The sequence below is a fragment of the Anabas testudineus genome, chromosome 23 (genome assembly GCF_900324465.2).
Source record: "Anabas testudineus chromosome 23, fAnaTes1.2, whole genome shotgun sequence".
In the NCBI taxonomy this organism is placed as follows: domain Eukaryota; kingdom Metazoa; phylum Chordata; class Actinopteri; order Anabantiformes; family Anabantidae; genus Anabas; species Anabas testudineus.
This window is the reverse complement of record NC_046631.1, coordinates 14,363,736-14,386,470: the sequence shown is the minus strand read 5'-3', so window position 1 is coordinate 14,386,470 and position 22,735 is coordinate 14,363,736. Positions and strand designations below refer to the sequence as shown.

General features: G+C 38.7%; 7 protein-coding genes across 8 annotated transcripts; 4 read left to right on the top strand and 3 right to left on the bottom strand.

Moving 5' to 3' along the window:
• Positions 1–41: 41 nt before the first annotated feature.
• Positions 42–1,500, top strand: LOC113163827 (histone H2A-like). The gene has a single exon (XM_026362822.1). It carries the CDS (start codon positions 525–527, stop codon positions 915–917), a length of 393 nt encoding a protein of 130 aa, XP_026218607.1. The 5' UTR covers positions 42–524; the 3' UTR covers positions 918–1,500.
• Positions 1,501–2,177: 677 nt separating this feature from the next.
• Positions 2,178–2,997, top strand: LOC113163830 (histone H4). Its single transcript, XM_026362826.1, has one exon. The coding sequence runs from the start codon at positions 2,222–2,224 to the stop codon at positions 2,531–2,533; it is 312 nt and encodes a 103-aa protein (XP_026218611.1). The 5' UTR covers positions 2,178–2,221; the 3' UTR covers positions 2,534–2,997.
• A 307-nt stretch (positions 2,998–3,304) lies between these two features.
• On the top strand, positions 3,305–5,385 carry LOC113163826 (histone H3). The gene has a single exon (XM_026362821.1). It carries the CDS (start codon positions 3,493–3,495, stop codon positions 3,901–3,903), a length of 411 nt encoding a protein of 136 aa, XP_026218606.1. The 5' UTR covers positions 3,305–3,492; the 3' UTR covers positions 3,904–5,385.
• A 363-nt stretch (positions 5,386–5,748) lies between these two features.
• On the bottom strand, positions 5,749–6,451 carry LOC113163829 (histone H2B 1/2-like). The gene has a single exon (XM_026362825.1). The coding sequence runs from the start codon at positions 6,313–6,315 to the stop codon at positions 5,941–5,943; it is 375 nt and encodes a 124-aa protein (XP_026218610.1). The 5' UTR covers positions 6,316–6,451; the 3' UTR covers positions 5,749–5,940.
• Positions 6,452–6,805: 354 nt separating this feature from the next.
• LOC113163831 (histone H4) lies at positions 6,806–7,376 on the bottom strand. The gene has a single exon (XM_026362827.1). It carries the CDS (start codon positions 7,292–7,294, stop codon positions 6,983–6,985), a length of 312 nt encoding a protein of 103 aa, XP_026218612.1. The 5' UTR covers positions 7,295–7,376; the 3' UTR covers positions 6,806–6,982.
• A 715-nt stretch (positions 7,377–8,091) lies between these two features.
• Positions 8,092–9,090, bottom strand: LOC113163828 (histone H2A-like). Its single transcript, XM_026362824.1, has one exon. The coding sequence runs from the start codon at positions 9,065–9,067 to the stop codon at positions 8,675–8,677; it is 393 nt and encodes a 130-aa protein (XP_026218609.1). The 5' UTR covers positions 9,068–9,090; the 3' UTR covers positions 8,092–8,674.
• A 1,395-nt stretch (positions 9,091–10,485) lies between these two features.
• Positions 10,486–22,671, top strand: LOC113163822 (CCR4-NOT transcription complex subunit 2). Of its 2 annotated transcripts, none has more exons than XM_026362818.1 (15): positions 10,486–10,598; positions 12,453–12,584; positions 13,231–13,303; positions 13,669–13,816; positions 14,869–15,081; positions 15,780–15,859; positions 15,977–16,102; positions 16,709–16,839; positions 17,021–17,141; positions 17,229–17,385; positions 18,501–18,562; positions 18,957–19,006; positions 19,126–19,226; positions 19,702–19,846; positions 20,218–22,671. In XM_026362818.1, the coding sequence occupies exons 2-15, from the start codon at positions 12,465–12,467 to the stop codon at positions 20,302–20,304; spliced, it is 1,614 nt and encodes a 537-aa protein (XP_026218603.1). In that variant the 5' UTR covers positions 10,486–10,598; positions 12,453–12,464; the 3' UTR covers positions 20,305–22,671. The 2 variants fall into 2 exon arrangements, with proteins under 2 accessions (XP_026218603.1, XP_026218602.1); XM_026362817.1 differs by having other exon boundaries at positions 15,977–16,114.
• Positions 22,672–22,735: the final 64 nt, after the last annotated feature.

Below are 22,735 nucleotides of genomic sequence, written 5' to 3'. Positions count from 1 at the left end.
TATTATATTATATATATTATATTATATATATTATATTATATGTCAAACTAAATTATATATATTTTATATATAAACTATATTTTACACCGATTATTTTTAATGTATTTTTACTGAATAACATCACACGAGGGGGAAATGAGACGGAAGAAGATCAAACAAACCTGGTGTCTAATTTCAGAGAGGAGCCTGATATTAAGTAGAATAATATCAATGACAGTAACTAGAGCTACAGACGTATCTGTGCAAGATGTTGTTTCAAGTTACATTTAGTACAAATACAGATGAATCTCACTCAAATTATTTTATTTCAACACACTTTTTAATGTTAATGTGTTATTTTGTTATTTTTTGATAAGTTCTTGTTTTAATCTTATTTTGTAAATCTCACAAACGTTTCTGATTGGTCGATTGTACTACAGCTATACCTGACCAATGAACGACGAGGTGACAGATATATAAGCTGGGCTCTTACGTAGCACAGTTGTTTCGACATTTGAATTTGAAGAAGTTCTGTAACTGCGAACATGTCTGGAAGAGGGAAGACCGGCGCCGGAAAGGCCCGAGCGAAGGCCAAGACCCGCTCGTCCAGAGCCGGACTCCAGTTCCCCGTGGGTCGTGTCCACAGGCTGCTGCGTAAAGGCAACTACGCGGAACGCGTCGGTGCCGGAGCTCCCGTGTACCTGGCGGCTGTCCTGGAGTATCTGACCGCTGAGATCCTGGAGCTGGCTGGAAACGCTGCCCGCGACAACAAGAAGACCAGGATCATCCCCCGTCACCTGCAGCTGGCTGTCCGCAACGACGAGGAGCTCAACAAGCTGCTGGGCGGAGTCACCATCGCTCAGGGCGGCGTGCTGCCCAACATCCAGGCGGTGCTGCTGCCCAAGAAGACCGAGAAACCCGCCGGCAAGGCCAAGTAAACCGGGACCGGCTCCGACCGCCAACACAAAGGCTCTTTTCAGAGCCACACACCGACTCTGAAGGAGCTCATTTTACCTTCACACGGTTTTTAACTAACTTCAGTCCGTTAACCTGTGGAACATTAGATCAATCAACCACTCATTAAAATTCATTAATTAAAAAGTTCAACAGTAAAACATGTATTAATTAGTTTAAACTGGAGTTTAGGACAAAACGTCAAATATTTTATCATCAGACAATAATGAAGATGTGAGGTGAAGAAAAACAAACGAGACGTAAGATGATACAGGTTCAGAAATCAAACTGGAACAGACGGAACACGGTCTGTAGACACATAAGAAGAACTCTGGATAAAGAACCACAGCTGTCCGGCTTCTTTTTGGACATTTCACTGTTTATTCTGCACCTTTAACCCCGTTTTATTATTGGTGCTGTTATTTTGGTCTTTGTTAATGTTATTGATGATATTCTTCTTATATTTAATGCTGCTACGGTGTCTTGTTGTCTTATTTGCACTTTATGTTTAAATGTAAACGTTTGTTTTGTCCCTGAAACTTCAATAAAGATTTGTTAAAAGCAGAAAAGCCAACAGCAGCTTTGGTTCTTTACGTTTATATATAGATATTATAAAACACATGTTATTCATATAATAATATATAGATATAATAAAACACATATTATTCATATAATAATATATAGATATTATAAAACACATGTTATTCATATAATAATATATAGATATTATAAAACACATGTTATTCATATAATAATATATAGATATTATAAAACACATGTTATTCATATAATAATATATAGATATTATAAAACACATGTTATTCATATAATAATATATAGATATTATAAAACACATGTTATTCATATAATAATATATAGATATTATAAAACACATGTTATTCATATAATAATATATAGATATTATAAAACACATGTTATTCATATAATAATATATAGATATTATAAAACACATGTTATTCATATAATAATATATAGATATTATAAAACACATATTATTCATATAATAATATATAGATATTATAAAACACATGTTATTCATATAATAATATATAGACACACTGGAACCACCCATGCTCTTATTTTGAAATGTGTTCTAAGAGGAAATGCGGTGTCTTCTCGCTCCTGAGGTGAAAACAGGAAACGGAAGCTTGACGGGCTCGCGGCCAGCTGTCGTTCTTCAATCACGTCCGCAGAAGGACGTTAAGAGCTGAAGCCGCCGCTCGAGTCTCCATCAGTTTCTCTTCGGAAGAACAGAAGCAGCGTCAGAATGAGTGGTCGCGGAAAAGGAGGCAAAGGACTCGGGAAAGGAGGCGCCAAGCGGCACCGGAAAGTTCTCCGGGACAACATCCAGGGAATCACCAAACCCGCCATCCGCCGTCTGGCTCGTCGCGGCGGAGTCAAGCGCATCTCCGGTCTCATCTACGAGGAGACCCGCGGGGTGCTCAAGGTGTTCCTGGAGAACGTCATCCGTGATGCCGTCACCTACACCGAGCACGCTAAGAGGAAGACGGTGACCGCCATGGACGTGGTCTACGCCCTCAAGAGACAGGGCCGCACTCTGTACGGCTTCGGAGGTTAAACCTGCTCCTGGACTCCAACTACAACCAAAGGCTCTTTTCAGAGCCGCTCACAACATCGACAGAGCTGCTTCCTGGGTTTATTCATATTAGGTTGAGTTTCCACTAAGTGAAGATCTAATTAAACATGTTCACTGTCTTCATCCAGATCAGATGTTAATTAACTTAACTAATTAGTAACTTTATTTATTTTTACTGTTGTAAATGTTTTTTACTGTTTAAACTCTTTTGTGTTTAAACAGTACGTGTTAACACGTAAAATAAATGTAGCAGAGTCATGAATGTAGTTAAACACAAACAGTTGATCATAGTTTACTGAACATTTTACTGACTAATGTTAAACTGTGTGAGTTGTTATTGAATTTGTTCAATTATAAAACCTACTTGAATTTGAGCGAACTCCAACATTTGGTTTATGGTCAATAATATTGTTAAACTGAAAATAATTAAAGCGTCAGTGGATCTGTGAGTGACTGAATTTTATGCACAGTGGGTTTGTGATGCATAAAAAACATGAACTAAAGAGGCAAACATGAAATTAAAACAGTAATTAAAATATATACATCATTCTATTAAATTACAGTTTAATACATAACTCTAATTCTGCTTTATGTCGGTTATACAGAACATAAGCTACAAATACAATAAGAACGAATTAGATCAGATAGCTGTCTGAATTAATTTGATGAATTATAAATTATACGTGGTTAAGAAATAATATGTTTTTATTTAATAACATGTTTTAAATCGTTGTTTTATACGTTTATTTACATTTTGAGCAGCTTATGACTATCGTGCTGTGGAAGGCGGGAAGTTTGAATATTGTTGTCCAATAGGAGCTTAGCCACACCTCGAGCACAAAGTGGACCAATAAGCGTCGCCATCGCTCCGGCGTTGGCTATAAAAGCAGCATCTGAAGCGCTGTTAGTTATGTTCGATCTTTGAACGAGCGACTACAGAAATGGCCCGAACCAAGCAGACCGCCCGTAAATCCACCGGAGGCAAAGCTCCCAGGAAGCAGCTGGCCACCAAGGCTGCCCGTAAGAGCGCCCCGGCCACCGGCGGAGTCAAGAAGCCTCACCGTTACAGGCCCGGTACCGTGGCTCTCCGAGAGATCCGTCGCTACCAGAAATCCACCGAGCTGCTGATCCGCAAGCTGCCCTTCCAGCGCCTGGTCAGGGAGATCGCTCAGGACTTTAAGACCGACCTGCGCTTCCAGAGCTCGGCCGTCATGGCTCTGCAGGAGGCCAGCGAGGCTTACCTGGTGGGGCTCTTCGAGGACACCAACCTGTGCGCCATCCACGCCAAGAGGGTCACCATCATGCCCAAAGACATCCAGCTGGCCCGGCGCATCCGCGGAGAGAGGGCTTAGACTCCCCCAGTCTCCCCCAACAAACAACGGCTCTTTTAAGAGCCACACACCGGTTCACTAAGAGCAGTTTCCTCCGCACTCGTGTGTTTACACCACATTAACGTGAAACCCGTGATCGGAACGGTTTAATCAGGAAAGTAGAACGGACGGGCCGGGGGCCGGAACCGGCCCAACAAGAGGTTCAGTCCGGCCCGCTGGATTAAAGACGAGGACACATGTACCGACTGATGATATAATATATTATGAGAACAGTGAAAAATACAAGTGAGAAGATGTCGGTCATCAGCTTCACTACAAAAAAAACTGTATGTTTGTATTTTATCAGTTTCATGTCTAAATCTTATATTTACAGGCCAGGTGATTAAAATGATCACTTAAGTTTGTAAGAAGTGGGTTCAGTTAAGAAACACGTGGAAAATAAGTCCTATATGTTAAGTTGATTTAATCTTAAAGTGCAATAGGCTGTGATCAGTTTTAATGTACACATAAATAATAAACTGAAGGAAATTACGTTTTTCTTGAGAAATCTGACTGAAGGATAGTTATTAGTTATTATATTATTATATTATAGTTATTATTTATAATTATGATGAGCTATGCACGCGGAACTAAAATGAGTTTGAAACCTCTGATTTAAAGTAAACTGTAACTGCTGTCACGTATCAGTTATACTTTTCTAATATCTGTGGTTGTTTGGTTAAATATTAAAATAACTTTTATATAAAAGGGAAATTTAAGGAATTGAACATGGTTAATATCCAGTCCAGTGTGACAGTTTACCGAAGCGGAACCAATGTTCGCCAGTCGAGGTAACGTCAGGAAGTTGTTGTGTGACACAACCTGCTCAGATGAGGAACTTTCTGAAGATGTTGATTTTTGTTTATTTAAGTTTATTTAAGTTTATTTTCTTCCCGGTGAGTTAATGCTGCCAATGAGGTGTTTCAGTTAAAGATGACAGATACAGTGACAGTATTTTGAGATGTTCTAAAGTTTGGGGTCATTTTATCACTGCGACACTTGACATGAGCCGAATGTAGAAAAAAATTATATTTCTCAATAAAAACCTGTGAAGACAACTAACTTGTATTAATTATTTCAAATCATACAAGTCCTCAAATGACAAACTTTTCTTATCTTTAAAGGTTTTCTGTAAAAACACTTCAAGATCAAATGTGTCTGAGTTCAAACACTGATCATCTCCAAAGTAGGAAGGATTCATTAACCCTCAACTAACATTTAACCCATGTTATAATTTGCATTGATTCTTTGGGTTAATGTGTTTTAGAGTATCTCTATATTTTATTGTAATGACTTTATAATTATATTTATAATAATATAATTTTGTGAACTTTTATTTCTATCATGGAACAGAACCAGAGCTTCAGTCGTGTCCTGCTGTGTCTTCATTTGTCCACCAGATGTCACCGTCACTTAAACCATGGAATAAAATAAAATAGACAAACGTGTTCATTTAAAACATAATAAAATAAAATAGACAAACGTGTTCATTTAAAACATAATAAAATAAAATAAAATAGACAAACGTGTTCATTTAAAACATAATAAAATAAAATAAAATAGACAAACGTGTTCATTTAAAACATAATAAAATAAAATAAAATAGACAAACGTGTTCATTTAAAACATAATAAAATAAAATAGACAAACGTGTTCATTTAAACCAAATAATAAAATAAAATAAAATAGACAAACGTGTTCATTTAAAACATAATAAAATAAAATAAAATAGACAAACGTGTTCATTTAAAACATAATAAAATAAAATAAAATAGACAAACGTGTTCATTTAAACCAAATAATAAAATAAAATAAAATAGACAAACGTGAATCTTTAATGAAATCAGCTCATGTTTTAACATCGACTCTAAACCAGACTCAACTTTTCTTATTATTGTGATATAGAAATAAAACGGTTGATGTTCAACATCCAACAGAACCAGTGAGGAGGATCCGTCTTTAGTTCACGGTGAGCGGCCCTGAAAAGAGCCTTTGTGTTGATGGAGCTGCAGCAGCAGTTTACTTGGAGCTGGTGTACTTGGTGACGGCCTTGGTTCCCTCGGACACGGCGTGCTTGGCCAGCTCACCGGGCAGCAGGAGGCGGACCGCGGTCTGGATCTCCCTGGAGGTGATGGTGGAGCGCTTGTTGTAGTGCGCCAGGCGGGAGGCCTCCCCGGCGATCCGCTCGAAGATGTCGCTGACGAACGAGTTCATGATGCCCATGGCCTTGGACGAGATGCCGGTGTCGGGGTGGACCTGCTTCAGGACCTTGTACACGTAGATGGCGTAGCTCTCCTTCCTGGTCCTCCTCTTCTTCTTGCCGGCCTTCCCAGCGGTCTTCGTCACCGCCTTCTTGGAGCCCTTCTTGGGCGCAGACTTCGCGGGTTCAGGCATCGTCCGAGACTCGATGACCACAAACGGATGTGTGTGTGGAACACAGCACGACGGCTGCTCTTTAACTGACCTGATGCAAATGTTGCTGCGCTGTCGCCTTTCTATGATTGGTTGATTGATGAAGCGTCACAGATGAACTGCATCCGGGCGCTTTACCGCGCTACATGACTGTGAGCCCTGTGATTGGCTGAAGCAGTTCAGTCTCAGTGACGCTCGTTAATCACGTGGTGTCTTGTTGATCATCACAATATTTATTAAAAATATCTAATGTTTTTTCTTTTTGTGAATATATTATATTCATGTATAATATATTATATTAATCTTAATATATTATATTCATGTATAATATATTAAGATTAATATAATATATTATATTCATGTATAATATATTATATTCATCTTAATAATATATTATATTCATCTTAATAATATATTATATTCATCTTAATAATATATTATATTCATCTTAAAATATTTCTCATTTCATAGTTACATTAATATAAATGAACAGAAACGTCTCCAGCGACATTAGGAGGATTTTAAATTCACTATTATTCAGAATTCTGTTTCATCAACCTAATATGAATAAACCCAGGAAGCAGCTCTGTCGATGTTGTGAGCGGCTCTGAAAAGAGCCTTTGGTTGTAGTTGGAGTCCAGGAGCAGGTTCAACCTCCGAAGCCGTACAGAGTGCGGCCCTGTCTCTTGAGGGCGTAGACCACGTCCATGGCGGTCACCGTCTTCCTCTTAGCGTGCTCGGTGTAGGTGACGGCATCACGGATGACGTTCTCCAGGAAGACCTTGAGCACCCCGCGGGTCTCCTCGTAGATGAGACCGGAGATACGCTTGACTCCGCCGCGACGAGCCAGACGGCGGATGGCGGGTTTGGTGATTCCCTGGATGTTATCCCGGAGAACTTTCCGGTGCCGCTTGGCGCCTCCTTTCCCGAGTCCTTTGCCTCCTTTTCCGCGACCACTCATTCTGACGCTGCTTCTGTTCTTCCGAAGAGAAACTGATGGAGACTCGAGCGGCGGCTTCAGCTCTTAACGTCCTTCTGCGGACGTGATTGAAGAACGACAGCTGGCCGCGAGCCCGTCAAGCTTCCGTTTCCTGTTTTCACCTCAGGAGCGAGAAGACACCGCATTTCCTCTTAGAACACATTTCAAAATAAGAGCATGGGTGGTTCCAGTGTGTCTATATATTATTATATGAATAACATGTGTTTTATAATATCTATATATTATTATATGAATAACATGTGTTTTATAATATCTATATATTATTATATGAATAATATGTGTTTTATAATATCTATATATTATTATATGAATAACGTGTTTTATAATATCTATATATTATTATATGAATAACATGTGTTTTATAATATCTATATATTATTATATGAATAATATGTGTTTTATTATATCTATATATTATTATATGAATAACATGTGTTTTATAATATCTATATATTATTATATGAATAATATGTGTTTTATTATATCTATATATTATTATATGAATAACATGTGTTTTATAATATCTATATATTATTATATGAATAATATGTGTTTTATAATATCTATATATTATTATATGAATAATATGTGTTTTATAATATCTATATATTATTATATGAATAACATGTGTTTTATAATATCTATATATTATTATATGAATAATATGTGTTTTATAATATCTATATATTATTATATGAATAATATGTGTTTTATAATATCTATATATAAACGTAAAGAACCAAAGCTGCTGTTGGCTTTTCTGCTTTTAACAAATCTTTATTGAAGTTTCAGGGACAAAACAAACGTTTACATTTAAACATAAAGTGCAAATAAGACAACAAGACACCGTAGCAGCATTAAATATAAGAAGAATATCATCAATAACATTAACAAAGACCAAAATAACAGCACCAATAATAAAACGGGGTTAAAGGTGCAGAATAAACAGTGAAATGTCCAAAAAGAAGCCGGACAGCTGTGGTTCTTTATCCAGAGTTCTTCTTATGTGTCTACAGACCGTGTTCCGTCTGTTCCAGTTTGATTTCTGAACCTGTATCATCTTACGTCTCGTTTGTTTTTCTTCACCTCACATCTTCATTATTGTCTGATGATAAAATATTTGACGTTTTGTCCTAAACTCCAGTTTAAACTAATTAATACACGTTTTACTATTGAACTTTTTAATTAATGAATTTTAATGAGTGGTTGATTGATCTGATGTTCCACAGGTTAATGGACTGAAGTTAGTTAAAAACCGTGTGAAGGTAAAATGAGCTCCTTCAGAGTCGGTGTGTGGCTCTGAAAAGAGCCTTTGTGTTGGTGGTCGGAGCCGGTCCCGGTTTACTTGGCCTTGCCGGCGGGTTTCTCGGTCTTCTTGGGCAGCAGCACCGCCTGGATGTTGGGCAGCACGCCGCCCTGAGCGATGGTGACTCCGCCCAGCAGCTTGTTGAGCTCCTCGTCGTTGCGGACAGCCAGCTGCAGGTGACGGGGGATGATCCTGGTCTTCTTGTTGTCGCGGGCAGCGTTTCCAGCCAGCTCCAGGATCTCAGCGGTCAGATACTCCAGGACAGCCGCCAGGTACACGGGAGCTCCGGCACCGACGCGTTCCGCGTAGTTGCCTTTACGCAGCAGCCTGTGGACACGACCCACGGGGAACTGGAGTCCGGCTCTGGACGAGCGGGTCTTGGCCTTCGCTCGGGCCTTTCCGGCGCCGGTCTTCCCTCTTCCAGACATGTTCTGTTCCAGATGCTATTAAACAATAGACAACAACGACAGACGACCCAAGTCCTCTTTATATAGTGAGCAGCCGCTCCTAGCTTGTCGTTGATTGGTCAGATTGGACGTTAGTGTGATCGTCCAATCAGAGACGTTTACATAAAGTTACCGTAAAGATCGTGACTTCCGTTTCACAGTGTGAGTTCTTTACAAAATAAAAGTCTCTGGTGGTGAAGTCCTTAGCTCCACGGGGGCTGTTTTGGCTCCACACTGTACACAGCAGACTTCAGATGTGCAATATAAAAAAGGACAGAGACGTCTTTTCCTCTTAAAGCGGCTTAGGTCATTAGAAATCTGCAGGTAGATGCTACAAACCAAACTACAGCAGAGAGTTTGCTGTTTGCAGTCTTCTGGGTGGGCAGCTTTAAAAATAAGGATTCAAGGCGGCTGGACTCACTGGAAGCTGTGGCACACAGAAAAACATAGAGACCATTCTACAGTAGCACCGACCATCAACTACACAACGTCCTGATGGAGCAGAGCAGTAGCTGCAGTGGACGACTCCACTCACTGCGTTGTAGGACAGAAGGATTCAGGAGATCCTTCATTCCCACCATCATCAGGCTCTACAACACCTGAGCCAACAGCATACCTGTATATACCTGTGCCGCTCCTCCAAAAAGACTGGTGAATTATTATTGGTGGTAGTAATAGTAGTATTCTAAATAAGTAGTGGAAGATGTATAATATTTGACTCTGTCTGTTAAGTTACTTTACACTCCTGCCAAATAATATAAGGTTTTTAAAAATTTAGCTTTATTTGTAATTTTTATATTATTCTTTACATGTTTCACAAAAAGCAGTCATCGTCATCAAACATGAAAAAAAAAAGATTTGTACTGTTTATTTTGGGGGGGACTGTGGTGTGTGAAATGATCTTGAAAATTATTATTTTTTCTTATAATATTAAATTATAATTATTAATATCATGTAATTTCTATTATATATATATTATATCCTCAGATGGTAGAGAAACCCCAGGGTCAGTGTTCGATTCCCACTCCCTCCTGACCACATCTTCATCTTCAAATCATCTTCTGTTGCTGTTTAAGATTTTTACACAGATCCAATGAAACATGTCAGCAGCTTTTATGCCTGTAAGATGATCATTATTATAAAGTATATATATTATAAAGCCTGTGTCTCACATGAACATTTAAAGTCTTTTAAAGCTGTATTATATGCAGATCACATGGACCGACTGGACTTTTAATAAGGGTCTTCAGACATTCAGTGCCTAGAAATTGAACAAAGGCTGTCAGATGATTCTTCTATCTTCTATTTTAAACAAATGTTATTTTTTATGGACTGATGGAGGCTCACTGTTCAGACCGTAGAGCGGAGCAGGGAGCAGGGAGCAGAGCGGAGCGGAGCAGGGAGCAGAGCAGAGCAGAGCAGGGAGCAGGGAGCAGGGGACTCAGGTCAGAGGCGTCCCAGTATCCTCGATGTCGGCCATCTTGGATTGTAGCGGGGAAGAAAGATTGATGCGGTGAGCTCCTTTTTAATTCCTTTAATTTATTTTCCCAGTACTTACTCATGAAAAGCTCGTTCAAGCAAAGCACAGTTCACGCGGTGGTTATCACGGAATCGGTTTTTGGATGGAAGTAGGAAAATACGACAACAAACGGTAGCGGTCCGGTTACGTTTCTCATTGTTGTTGTTTTGGGGAACTAACTGACGGAGGCGCAGCAGGCCCAAACCCGAACCCGAACGAAACATGCATGCCCGCCGGCTTCCCTTCAGCCCGGTGGCCTGTGTGCACAGCCCCATAATTACCGACTTTAACGGGTTGCCAGTCGGTCTTATAGCCGCTTGCAACTGTTTCTTTAGACTCATTTCTCTGTTACATTCAACATACTAGCTCGCTTGGTAGTTAGCATTAGCTTTCATGCTAGCAGCTTCATGTATTCACATAGAGCTAGGCTTTAGTTTACGTACGTTTGTTAGCTAGCTGTAGCGTCTGAACCTTTACAACTAACAAGATACTCAGCTGATATTTTATTTTAACGTGGGATTCACTGAGACAACGCAACGCAAGATAATTTGGTTTATTCGAGTTGTGAATTAGAACAAGGCAGCGTTAGACTTCACACTGGATAGATAGTCGGGCTAGCTTAGCTTACAATGCTAACATTAGCCTTTTGCGACACTGCTGCACCTTTCACGCAGCTTTGAAACAACAACAGGAAAGCTTACTGACCAACTGGTTGGTGTTTACAGCTGGTGGGTGTGTGGGATTGATAACCAAACATACAGTGGTCTTTAAGCAACATTGCACTTGTGATACAATATCCCACGCGTGTTAGCACTCAGTTAGCCGTTGTTTACTGGGTGAAGCTGCAGCACAATAGCCTGCTGCTGCGAGGGATTGTAGATATTTGGCTAACCTACTTTAGTAAACAAAACTAATCCCGAGAGATCAAGGCCCAGACATGGCTGTGGATCTGTATGATTACAACCTATAATGCTCTGTGTGGATGATAGATAAAACTACTGTAGCCAGTTTTCGTCACGTTTTACACATTACGATTTAAGTTGTGTTAAGCGTTGACTCAGTAGCTGTGTGGAGAACTTCAGCAGTTAGCTCAGTAACTTAGACAAAAAAATAACTATTAGCGTTACATAATTGGGGATTCTAGAGTTCCAAATAAAAAGTGACAGATTTTTTCTTTTAAGCTTTGCAGGATTGAGAATTTCATTTTTGCATTTGTCATAGATGATACATAAATTGCTTCAATGTGGGTGTGTGCATTTTTGAAAATTATACTATGTAGAGAGTGTTTGAACCATTTAAGTGTAAACTTAGACTTGAGAATGAGCATTAAATCATAGTTTCAGTTGAATGGAAATAACTGGTTTGTACATATGCTTGCACATTATATCAGTCAGTCAGCAAGCAGGTTTCTGCTCCTGATTTTCTTGATTACTGATGATGCAAGATTTGTTTTTAACAGGTACTTTAATTATTGATTTGCCTGAAAATAACCTTTTCAATTTAAGTTGATTATTTTAATGATGTTTTTTATTTTTGTCTTTAGACACTTGGAAAGGGAAAAAGTGAAAAATTTCGTTTGATATATTCTGTTTACAATAAGAAAATACAGACACAACAAGAGATTTAAGATTTTTGGCCATTTTTGCATTAAAGTATATCTCTAAAATCATACATACAGAATTTAGCACTTGCTTTTCCTAACCTAGTTATTTTCTGAGCAACTTAATAGATTTAGAGTTTCCATTAAGTTGCAATTTAAAGCTTTAGTGACACGATGCCGGTATAGAGGAGCTGGTTTACCTTACCACTGTTATTCAGCCTAACTGTTCTCTGTTATGGCTGTCACAGGTGACACGCGGCATGTTTGGTGCTAACCGGAAGAAGTTTATGGAGGGAGGGGTAGACAGTGACTACACGGATGACTCCAGCCTCTACTACAGCCAACAGTCCATGTTCCCTCCTCACCGCAATGACAAAGACGTAAGTTGGAAATGATCTCTATTGCTGAGCTTCACTGTTCTGGGTTCATAAAAATACTTTGTACATATTCTGTAATTTTACGGTAAATAAATTATTTTAAGGTAGGGTTGGGCGATGAAACTGTTTCCATGTTTGTTACAGGGAATAAAATAGTAGGAATACGGATGGATTGAAATTAGGATACCCGATTTCACTGCGAGGCAGATAATTTTGTGACTGAGATCAGAAAACAATGCCAAAAAAAAAAACAATATCATGTCTAAACTCTTACGCTGTTAGTCATTTTTTCCTTTTTGTTACTTTGAACTTCTGTTTACATATAAAGAGTGTGGACTAGGTTTCACATTTCAGTACCTGTTTGGTACCAAACAGGTACTGAAATGGTTTTTTTCTACTTCATTTGTTCTACTTTATTTCACTTCTTTTTTTAAAGGAGGGGACAATTTCGTAGAGAAAATGTTTTTAGATCAGATTAAACAACAGACAACAGGTTTGGTATATGTACTGAAACATATACATGATCTCTATGTCACAGCATGATGCTTCTCCAGAGTAGAATAGAAGATCTTAATTTTTAATATCAGTTAACAAAAGACAACGATATTAGGCAAATTAAAGCATCTCTTTCTGTTTCCTCTGTCTTCAGTTGCTGGCGTCTTCTTCTGCTTCCTCAACGGGTCAATTATCACAACTGGGAGCCAGCTTATATGGCCCACAAAGTAAGATAAACACTCACCTGTTACCATATTGTGTATAACTTTTTCTAATAGCTAGTATTGTTAAAAAGTGTTAAGTTTCAACAGCAACATCAGTTACAAGTTGAAGAATAATTTGAAAATACTATTTAAACCATTCGTCTTCTTTCTGCCATTTGTCTGGATCCACATCACGTTACTCACTTTCTAATAAAAATCTGTAATTATTAGCATATGTAAGTGGGAAGTTCTGGAAACCAAAAGCATGAGATAAACTAAATGTAACATTTTTTTCATCCTAGTTCAATCACAAAATCATTAGAAAGAGAACAAAGTCAAAACTCGAGCTGAAAGTAGTTTGTTGAGAAAAAACATGTTTCTCTCTGTAGGTGCTTTGGGGTTTCCCATGCGCGGCTTGAACAGCAACACAGCGCCTCAGTTAAGTCGAAGTGGGCTGAACCAGTCTGCCAGCCAGCTCTCCAGTCATGCCTCTACACCCAACACCGGCACAATGCACACGCCTCCATCACCAAGCAGGTACTTTTACTGGCCAAGTATGAATCGTGGGGGTGTATTTATTTAATTTCTTAAAATGTCATGGTGTATTTATTTTTACAAGTATTAATTGATTTAACATAAACAGTGTAAAATGTTCTGATATTAAAGAAATAATGTTTTCATTCTCTTTAAGATCATTTACAAGCTCACTTAATTATTTAAGCACTTTATTTGGATATTTATGCAGTCACTTATTGTAAGTTTTTATGTTTTGTTTTGTTTTTTTCGCTGTACTTCCCCTGAACGCTTCACCAGAACTGAAGCTGTCAAACAGCTAACACTATGCTTTCTGTTTGGGCACAGTGTTCCTTTCATAACATAAAGTCCATAGACAAAGCAGCAGGTCCTCTTACAGCATACCATATCTGATTTCTGGTCCAATAAATCCAATTTGCTGGCATCAGTACTCTACTGTTAACATGTAGTAGGTGGACACAAGACTGTAGACGATTGTGATGCAATTTCAGCCTTAGTTTCTGAACCATTACACACCTGTTGATTAGGGTCAACAAAGCCAAATTAAATTGAGTGTAAAAATGTGTTTTAAAAACAACAAGGCACTGGAAGTCACATTTAATCTTTATCTGGGCTTTATCTACAAGGACCTGCTTCCATTTCGCTTTATAAACTAGCTTTTCCACCTCAGCCAAAAATGTCTTTGCTTCTGTGCAACTTGAAAGTTCAGTTGCAAACCTGTTTTATATTATCTCAACATCTGTGCTGATGTTTTGGCATCTGATAAACTTGGAAACTGATGGATGTGTTGCTCAAACTGGTCTTCCTGGTTCATATTTCATTGTCTCACCAGTATCTGGAACAACACGCCGCTACCAGTGCAACCTCTTTTTCAGGCTGAATGTTGAGTCAGACACGTACCACATAACCTCAGTGTCCCTGTTTCAAGCCCAGCTGCTCAAGTTCCTTTTTCTCTACAAATGTCAAACTGTGCTTGGAACCCACAAACCACCAACTCCAACTTTCATCCTCAACTGTTTTTCCTCTTTTGTTTTCTTTTTTGTGTTTCTCTGCAGGGCTATTCTACCAATGAGCAGCCGGAGTGTGCTTAACCACAGCCAGCAGGTGGGAGGTCCAACGGGGCAGACGGGAGGGATGGGAGGAGGAGGAGAGAGAGGAGGCAGTGGCACAGGGAGGAGCGGCAGCATGGGGAGTCCCAGCCGGTCGTCACCCAGCATCATTGGCATGCCCAAACAGCAGCAAGCACGGCAGCCGTTCACTATTAACAGGTAACACACATACCGTTCTACAGCAGAGTGAGTTTACCTGTTCAGTTCACCTTAATCTGATCAACTGTAAATCAGCTTCACCTGTTAGTGTATGTGTTCTCCACCCTTTTCTGATTATCACAGATTAATACTGGAGTGTAAATTTGAATCTATTCAGTTAATTGTTTAGTCCAATAATCAGTTCTTTATTAGCGTTAAATAAATTAATATTTGGTACTTCTGCCTATAAACTTGTTTATAGGTTTTCAAGGACATGTCGTTCAGTTCCATAATGAGGACTTAGAAGTAAAACTGAATAGTTAAAAGAGGAACGGATTAGTGGATGGATATAAAATAAAACAGTAACTTAATCTAATATTAACTTTTCTTGTTTTTCATGCACAGATTATAACATTTCTGGTTCAAAATGTGTTTTTCTTTGGTATATGAAACAGTAAACAGAATATCATGGAGGTTTTGACAGTATTTGACTTTCATACTTTTCAAGAACTGATTTAAAAATGATTATTTATGTAATAGCTTTACAAACCTTAAATTAATTCTAAAGCAGCCAACAAGCATAATACTTTATATTTAACGTCACTGTGCAGTCGTTTCTCCCACATTCATGTATGTTTTGATTTCATTTCTAGTTTTTATGATTACACATTGTTCTGCAGTTCTGACAATAATCCCATGTGTTTGTGCTTGTGTGTTAGTATGTCAGGGTTTGGGGTGAACAGGAATCCAGGTTTCAGCATGAACAACTCGCTATCCAACAACATCTTCAATGGCACAGGTACAAGAAGAACATGTATTTAACATTTTTTCAGTGTTGAAATTAAAGTTGTTTTTCATTGAGTTTGGTAGATGTGCACATATGTTTTATGTAATTTTTTTCTGTCGTTTTGTTCAGACGGCAGCGAGAATGTGACAGGGTTGGACTTGTCCGATTTCCCGGCATTAGCAGACCGGAGTCGGAGGGACGGAGGCTCAAATCCCACTCCACTGCTCAACCCGCTGGCCGGTCGGGCTCCCTACGGTACAAGACTATGTGTGTGTTTGTGTGTGTCTCCGTGCTATAACAACTCTTAATGAACAGAGATTTTTTTTTCAGTGCAGCCGGTACAAACATGTAACCTGCAACTTGACTGGCTGGTGGAGGCTATGTAATCTGCAGTTTGTTAGCATCAGCAACAATCAACGGTCCAAACTGCAGTTTCCTATTTATTATCACATTACACAAACCTTTCTCTTACTGTTGCTGCAACAGTTTTCACTTACATTATTGCTTTTGTTTGATTAATGCTTTGAATCATTCTCTCACATTTGTTGGTTCCAAACTGTTAATTATGAGGATTTCTACATTTTCTTTATCTTGTCTAAGCACATTGGGTTTCTTTGTCAGGAACTCTGCTCCTTGCCTTATGTGACAGAAATCTTTTAACGACTAGTTCAACAAAACCTCTGGAATTACTACATCACTTATGATAATTGATGGACTTTTACAGATAATTGGGAGACTTTAGCCCTAAAGGTTGTGTGTGTGTATAGTTTCTGATTTAGAGTTAGACTGTGATTTTGCACATTTTTACATCATTACACTAGTATAACTGTTATTAACTGCTCTCCTGCTCCATTTTTGTAGTTGGCATGGTAACCAAGCCGTCCAGTGAGCAGTCGCAGGACTTCTCCATCCATAACGAAGATTTCCCCGCTCTCCCAGGTCCAAACTACCAAACAAAAGACCCCACCAGCACCAATGAAGACAGCAAAACGGTTTGTTTACTCTTTGTTTTATGTCTTTCCTTTGCTGTTGTTGATTTTAATTTAGTTTTTATTTTCCTATGAATTTTTTCTTTTGCTTGTTTGTGTTGTTCTTCGATGTCCTGACTTTGTCTACTTGTTGTGAGACCAATTTCTTTCTTTTTTTTTGTTTTTTTTTTTATGGTCCGATCAGAATCTGAACTCATCAGGAAAGCCCACCTCAAACTCAGATGGTCCAAAGTTCCCTGGTGATAAGAGCTCTGCGCCCAGCAACAACAACCAGCATAAGAAAGGGATTCAGGTGCTTCCCGACGGTGAGAAACAAACTCTAATACAGCAGGGGAGCGAGCAGTAACCGTCATGGTTTCAGTTTAACCAATCATCATGTTCCGGTTTCTCAGGGCGTGTGACCAACATCCCAGTCGGCATGGTAACAGATCAGTTTGGAATGATCGGCTTGTTGACATTCATCCGGGCGGCAGAGACGGACCCCGGCATGGTCCATCTGGCACTGGGCTCTGACCTCACGACGCTCGGGCTCAACCTCAACTCGCCCGAGTACGATGGACACGCACACACACACATTTTTTACACAAATGATAAAAACGTGATCGTCTGAACATCTGCATCGTACATTCAGGTCCCATAACTCCTGCAGAAACCTTATGACTCTGGGAATAATTTAACAGGTTCAAAGAGACTCTGCCTGTCATAATTAGTTAGCCTGGTTAAGTTTTAATGCTTAAGTCAGCATTTATTTTTGTGAAAAGAGAGATACAATAAATATTAATAAAATGCTGGGTCAGAGAAAACTGATCAAATTACAACTGCAGTATTAAATTTTGTCCTCTTGGGGGCCATAAGACACCACAACATGCTTTTTGTTTGTTGTTTATATTGAATTAAACTAATCTAACTTTGATAAAACGCTGTAGACTAGTATAAAATATCTTTATAAAACTGCCCCCAGGTCTGGTTTTTTACAAACCTGTCCACAGCTTACACCCAAAAATCTCAGGAACAGAACCAGCTTGGTGATAGAGACACAATCAGCACTTACTGGTGAAGATACAGCTAGAGAAATAAAAAGTAATGAAAAATTAAAAATCAACACTATATGTGAAGATTGGAGAAACAAAAGCTTTAATTATTTAAACTCCTGAGTTTATAGTTCAACAGAAAAAGTGTCAAAAAGTCAAAAATATTCAGTTCCAGGTGAAATGAAACAGAAAAAGTCTGAGTTGTCCCAAAATATTTTTGACTCGTTGCAGTTGATTATTTGTGTGTTGCTCAACTGATTGTTTCTGTTCTAATTTCCATGATCAGATACAGAACTGTTTTCATAGCAGAACCTGCAAACGTTGGACTGATGGCACTGAGTTAATGTCTTAATGTGTTAAATTTAACAGTGTTGTTAATTCGACATGAAGAACGATATAAAAGAACAATATATGAAAACAACTGATTGATTTTACTTGAGATGTTTGATCAGAGGAAACTGAAATTTTAATCTAAAATTTTGTTTTTATGCTGAACTGAACTGAAGCGAAACTCACAACTTCCTTGACTAAAGACAGTCAGCAGGTTTTTTTTTTTATTATAAGGCAGAATACCATAATCAAGTTTTCATCACTAAATGTGTTGATTTTTTTCTGTTTCTTTTTCCTAATCAGGAATCTTTATCCTAAGTTTGCGTCTCCCTGGGCATCAGCTCCATGTCGACCGCAGGATATAGGTGAGTTTGAAGACTGAACACTAAATATTTAATTGAGGTTTACCCTGAGAATTGATGGAGGTAATATTGGACTTGGCCACAACAGCTACTCCAACAGGATGATCACCCTGCTGTGTGTGTGTGCTGGATGTGTAAATAGACAATTGATTGTTAATCGATATGTCTGAGGCACAAATGCAGCCTCTTAGAAACAACAAACACAAAAAGCATGTTGTGCTGTCTTCTGGCCCCAAAGGGGCAACAATTTAATAATGCAGTTGTAATTCGATTCGTTTTTCTCTGATCCAACGGTTTATTAATGTTTATTTAATCTCTCTTTTCTTTAGTGAACAGCTTTAACGTGTCGTGTTGCAGTTTTTACAGCTATTTTTGCATCCTCTTCCTCTTCCTGCAGACTTCCACGTCCCCTCAGAGTATTTAACCAACATCCACATAAGGGACAAGGTATGTTTCCTTTCTGCTATTACGTGTATTGAAAAACAGTTAAATGACTTCAGTGGTATAATGCCTGAACTTTAAAACATCTTTAACTGTAGAGTTATTTTTCCATGTTACATCTGCAGTTAGCAGCTATCAAGTTGTCCCGGTATGGTGAAGATCTGCTGTTTTATCTCTACTATATGAACGGAGGAGACCTTCTACAACTGCTGGCTGCTGTAGAGCTGTGAGAACAACACACACACGTACAAGTGAAAATAAAGACTGGGACATAAGTTGATCGTGCTAATTTATGTATTTTGAACTGTACAGTAAACAATCGTTACTTCTATGTGACTTCTCGTCTCATCGGCCTGTGATAGAATACCATGTCGGCATCTAGTTAAAAAAAAAAAGAAACACTCATTTTTGAGTATTAAAATCATCCTGACCTACAAATATTTGGGAACCATTGAGTTCCAGTGAAACAACGTAATGTAATTGTAAAAACATTTCATTTAAATTGACAATATTGTGTTTTGTAGAATTTAAACTCTTTCAATTATTCCACATGGAGCCTTCACAATGAACACGTCCTCTGAACATAGACATGATCTTCACTATCATTACACCATTAACAACTCAAAAACAAAAACGGACAACTGGGAAGAAGGTGGGTTTGACATTTATGAGTCTTTAAACGGCTCTGTGTGTTTTTCCAGCTTTAACAGGGACTGGAGGTACCATAAAGAGGAGCGGGTTTGGATCACTCGGGCTCCGGGTATGGAGCCCACGCTGAAGACCAACGCCTACGAGAGAGGGACCTACTACTTCTTCGACTGCCTCAACTGGAGGAAAGTGGCCAAGGTGAACACAGATACATATTAAGACTTTTATAGACTTTGCCTCCTTAATATAAAACTGTAGATCTCAATTTACTCCCAATGCAGCATTTTGAAGAATAAAAAACATCTGAGGCTTTGGGCCTCCGACTGTGTAACATGGACTAACTCACTAAAGTCTGTATGTTTTTTTATCACAACGTGAAAAGCTGAATATGAACCATTTAGAGATGCCAAAAAAACAAAGGACTGAAGAAGGCAGATCTGATGTGTTTATTTTGTCCCTTGTGATTTGGGACAGATCACAGACAGAAACAAGACCAGAAAAAAATGAAACCAGTGTATAACCTCAGTTTCATACAGAATTAAATCATGGTTTTGTGTCTTTGCTTTCAGGAGTTTCATCTGGAGTATGACAAACTAGAAGAGCGACCTCACGTTCCCTCCACCTTCAACTACAACCCTGCCCAGCAGGCCTTCTGATTGGCTCTCCCTCCTCCTGCCTGCCTGCCATTGGTCCTCCTGGCTCATCAATCATCACCCCTCTAGGTTTTTTCTACCTCCACACACTCAAAGTGAATCTGGCCATTAAGGAGTTGGGAGGGGACAGGACACGCAGGCTCCTACCCTCCCAAATCTGAATAGACTTTACCATTTTATCCTTTTCTGATTTCTGTTTGTTCTTTACCTCATTTTTTGTTTTTAACCCTTTATTTCTCACCCTTCCTCCATGACTTTGGTTCAGTTGGTCTGTTATGTGGAGCACAGACTTATATAGAGCACAGTACAGCACACACACAGACACAAGCACTAAATAACTGTCCACCTGATCAAGTGATTCTTGTTTCTATTCCGTCTTAATAATTATTCTCTATTTTTGTCTAGAGAAGCTTTTAAAGAGATCCAGATTTTAATGCAGAATAAATCACCTGTCAGGATGGATAATTATTTCACACTGTGTCACACCTCTGACCTTTGGCGGGAACTGAAGATATTTATCATTTTTCTTTCTTTTTACCAGGTTTGTCCAGCATTACAAATCAGAACACACACAGACACACATCAGCAGACAGTCAGGACAGGAAATGCAATGTACATTGTAGCACTATTTCATAATAAAAGAAGAAAAAATATCTTTTTTTGGTTTGTTGATGTTATGTTGCGACTCCTGAATCAGCAGCAGGTTTCATCTTAAAGGTTCAACAGTTTTTATTTTCATTCTTTTTAAATCTGAATTAGGTGAATTTTTCACTTTCATAATGGACAAACAGATAAACATTCTCTATGATGCGATTGGCATTTTGAACTGACTGTTCACCCAGCAGATTAGTTTCAGTGGTGGACTGATCAGGCCTGTATATTATATCTTAGTGTCAACAGATCCCACACAAATAAACCAACTAACTGAATTAAACCAGAAGCTCCATTAGTAGAGACTAATGGAAGTTTTTCACTAATGGACTTAATTTTCATAAACAGATTAAATAGATCTATATGAAGTCTTTATTCAGAACTGTTTTCAGCTGGAAAGAAGTTAACAAATATAATTAAGAATTAACACACCCTGTTCACACTGACAGCGCTTTATCAGTTTCCATCAACTGCTTTTCATTGTGTTTTTTTGTTTGTTTTTTTTTATTCCAACATTACAGCTCCTGTTCTCACATTCTTGTTTGTTTACTTTCAATATTTAATGTTTTAAGTACTTTTGTCACATCAACAACAGCCCGGACTGTTGGAGTGACCTCTACTAAGTTTGACATTCTGGGAAACCTGCTCAGTCATTTTAAGGTAGAGACACAAAGTAAAAGTTTTCACTTTTACTTTGTGTCTCACAAAACCAGTAGCTGGGTAGCTTAGCTTAGTAATAAAGACCTGCAAACTGTGGGCTCAGTCCAAAAAATATAAATCCACCTACAGCACCTCAAACTCTCACCATAACAGTTGTAAGACTGCAGCGATGCGTGCTCAACAGTGCAAGACAAGACAAATAATTCAAAACGTCAAAACGTCACTGTGTTTAATCTAGTACAATAAAGAGTTGTTATTTTCACTTTAGTGTTTGCACAGATAAAATAAACAGGATTTATTATTAATTAGTGAACTTTACTTTTCTTACCTTTGGACAGAACCAGACGAGCTGTTTCGCCCCATATTCCCAGTCTTCATGCTAAGCTAAGCTAACTACTGCTTCATATTTAACATTACATCAATCTTCTAATCCAGCTCTTAGTAAAATAGAAAAGCAAGTGTATTTCCCTAAATGTCAGACCTTTTCCATTAAGGTCATTGCAACTCCACCACCAAAAGGAAAATCCACCAAATGTTCTTATTAAAGGAAAAAATATTTTACTTTTAAATTCCCTCCAGGAGGCACCAATGTACAGTTATGTATATATATATGCAAATATATGTATACATAAATACGAGGCAGTATTTTTAAGAAAAAGAGGAAAAAGAAAAAGAGACATTTGTCTGAAACGAGGAGGCGCTCCCTCCTCTGCTGGCCTCCAGTAAACAATGCAATACTAGACTTCCCATCACCATGGAGACCACCATGGTAACAGTTGACAAGGGACCACGACCGACTCCGCAGACACCAACCACCTTCTGGCAGCAGCAGCTGCTGCCATGACAACGACTTCAGTTGCCATGACTACAGGGCCAGCTCTTTCACACTGCAGCAGCAAAGCCAATGACAACGTCCACAGACCCCATGTGACCTGTTTGAGAAGATGCGATTGGAGGATGAGGACTGAGGCACTAGGCCGTTGGCTGTTTTATTAAATATGGCAGCTAGTGTTTTAATAGGAAAAAGAATCAAATAAATATTCTGGTAATGAAACTGAACGAAGAGTCGTGTTCTTCTGTGTCTTCTCAACATCACATGAAAATATTTTGGAGCAATTTCAGG

Bases quoted from the DNA above. Each gene is read 5' to 3' on its own strand.
- LOC113163822 (XM_026362817.1), top strand. From the start codon at position 12,465: ATGTTTGGTGCTAACCGGAAGAAGTTTATGGAGGGAGGGGTAGACAGT. The intron at 15,082-15,779 runs GTAACACACATA...CTTGTGTGTTAG, and splicing joins CAGCCGTTCACTATTAACAG to TATGTCAGGGTTTGGGGTGA. The intron at 18,563-18,956 runs GTGAGTTTGAAG...CTCTTCCTGCAG, and splicing joins ATGTCGACCGCAGGATATAG to ACTTCCACGTCCCCTCAGAG.
- LOC113163826 (XM_026362821.1), top strand. From the start codon at position 3,493: ATGGCCCGAACCAAGCAGACCGCCCGTAAATCCACCGGAGGCAAAGCT.
- LOC113163828 (XM_026362824.1), bottom strand. From the start codon at position 9,067: ATGTCTGGAAGAGGGAAGACCGGCGCCGGAAAGGCCCGAGCGAAGGCC.
- LOC113163829 (XM_026362825.1), bottom strand. From the start codon at position 6,315: ATGCCTGAACCCGCGAAGTCTGCGCCCAAGAAGGGCTCCAAGAAGGCG.
- LOC113163831 (XM_026362827.1), bottom strand. From the start codon at position 7,294: ATGAGTGGTCGCGGAAAAGGAGGCAAAGGACTCGGGAAAGGAGGCGCC.
- LOC113163830 (XM_026362826.1), top strand. From the start codon at position 2,222: ATGAGTGGTCGCGGAAAAGGAGGCAAAGGACTCGGGAAAGGAGGCGCC.
- LOC113163827 (XM_026362822.1), top strand. From the start codon at position 525: ATGTCTGGAAGAGGGAAGACCGGCGCCGGAAAGGCCCGAGCGAAGGCC.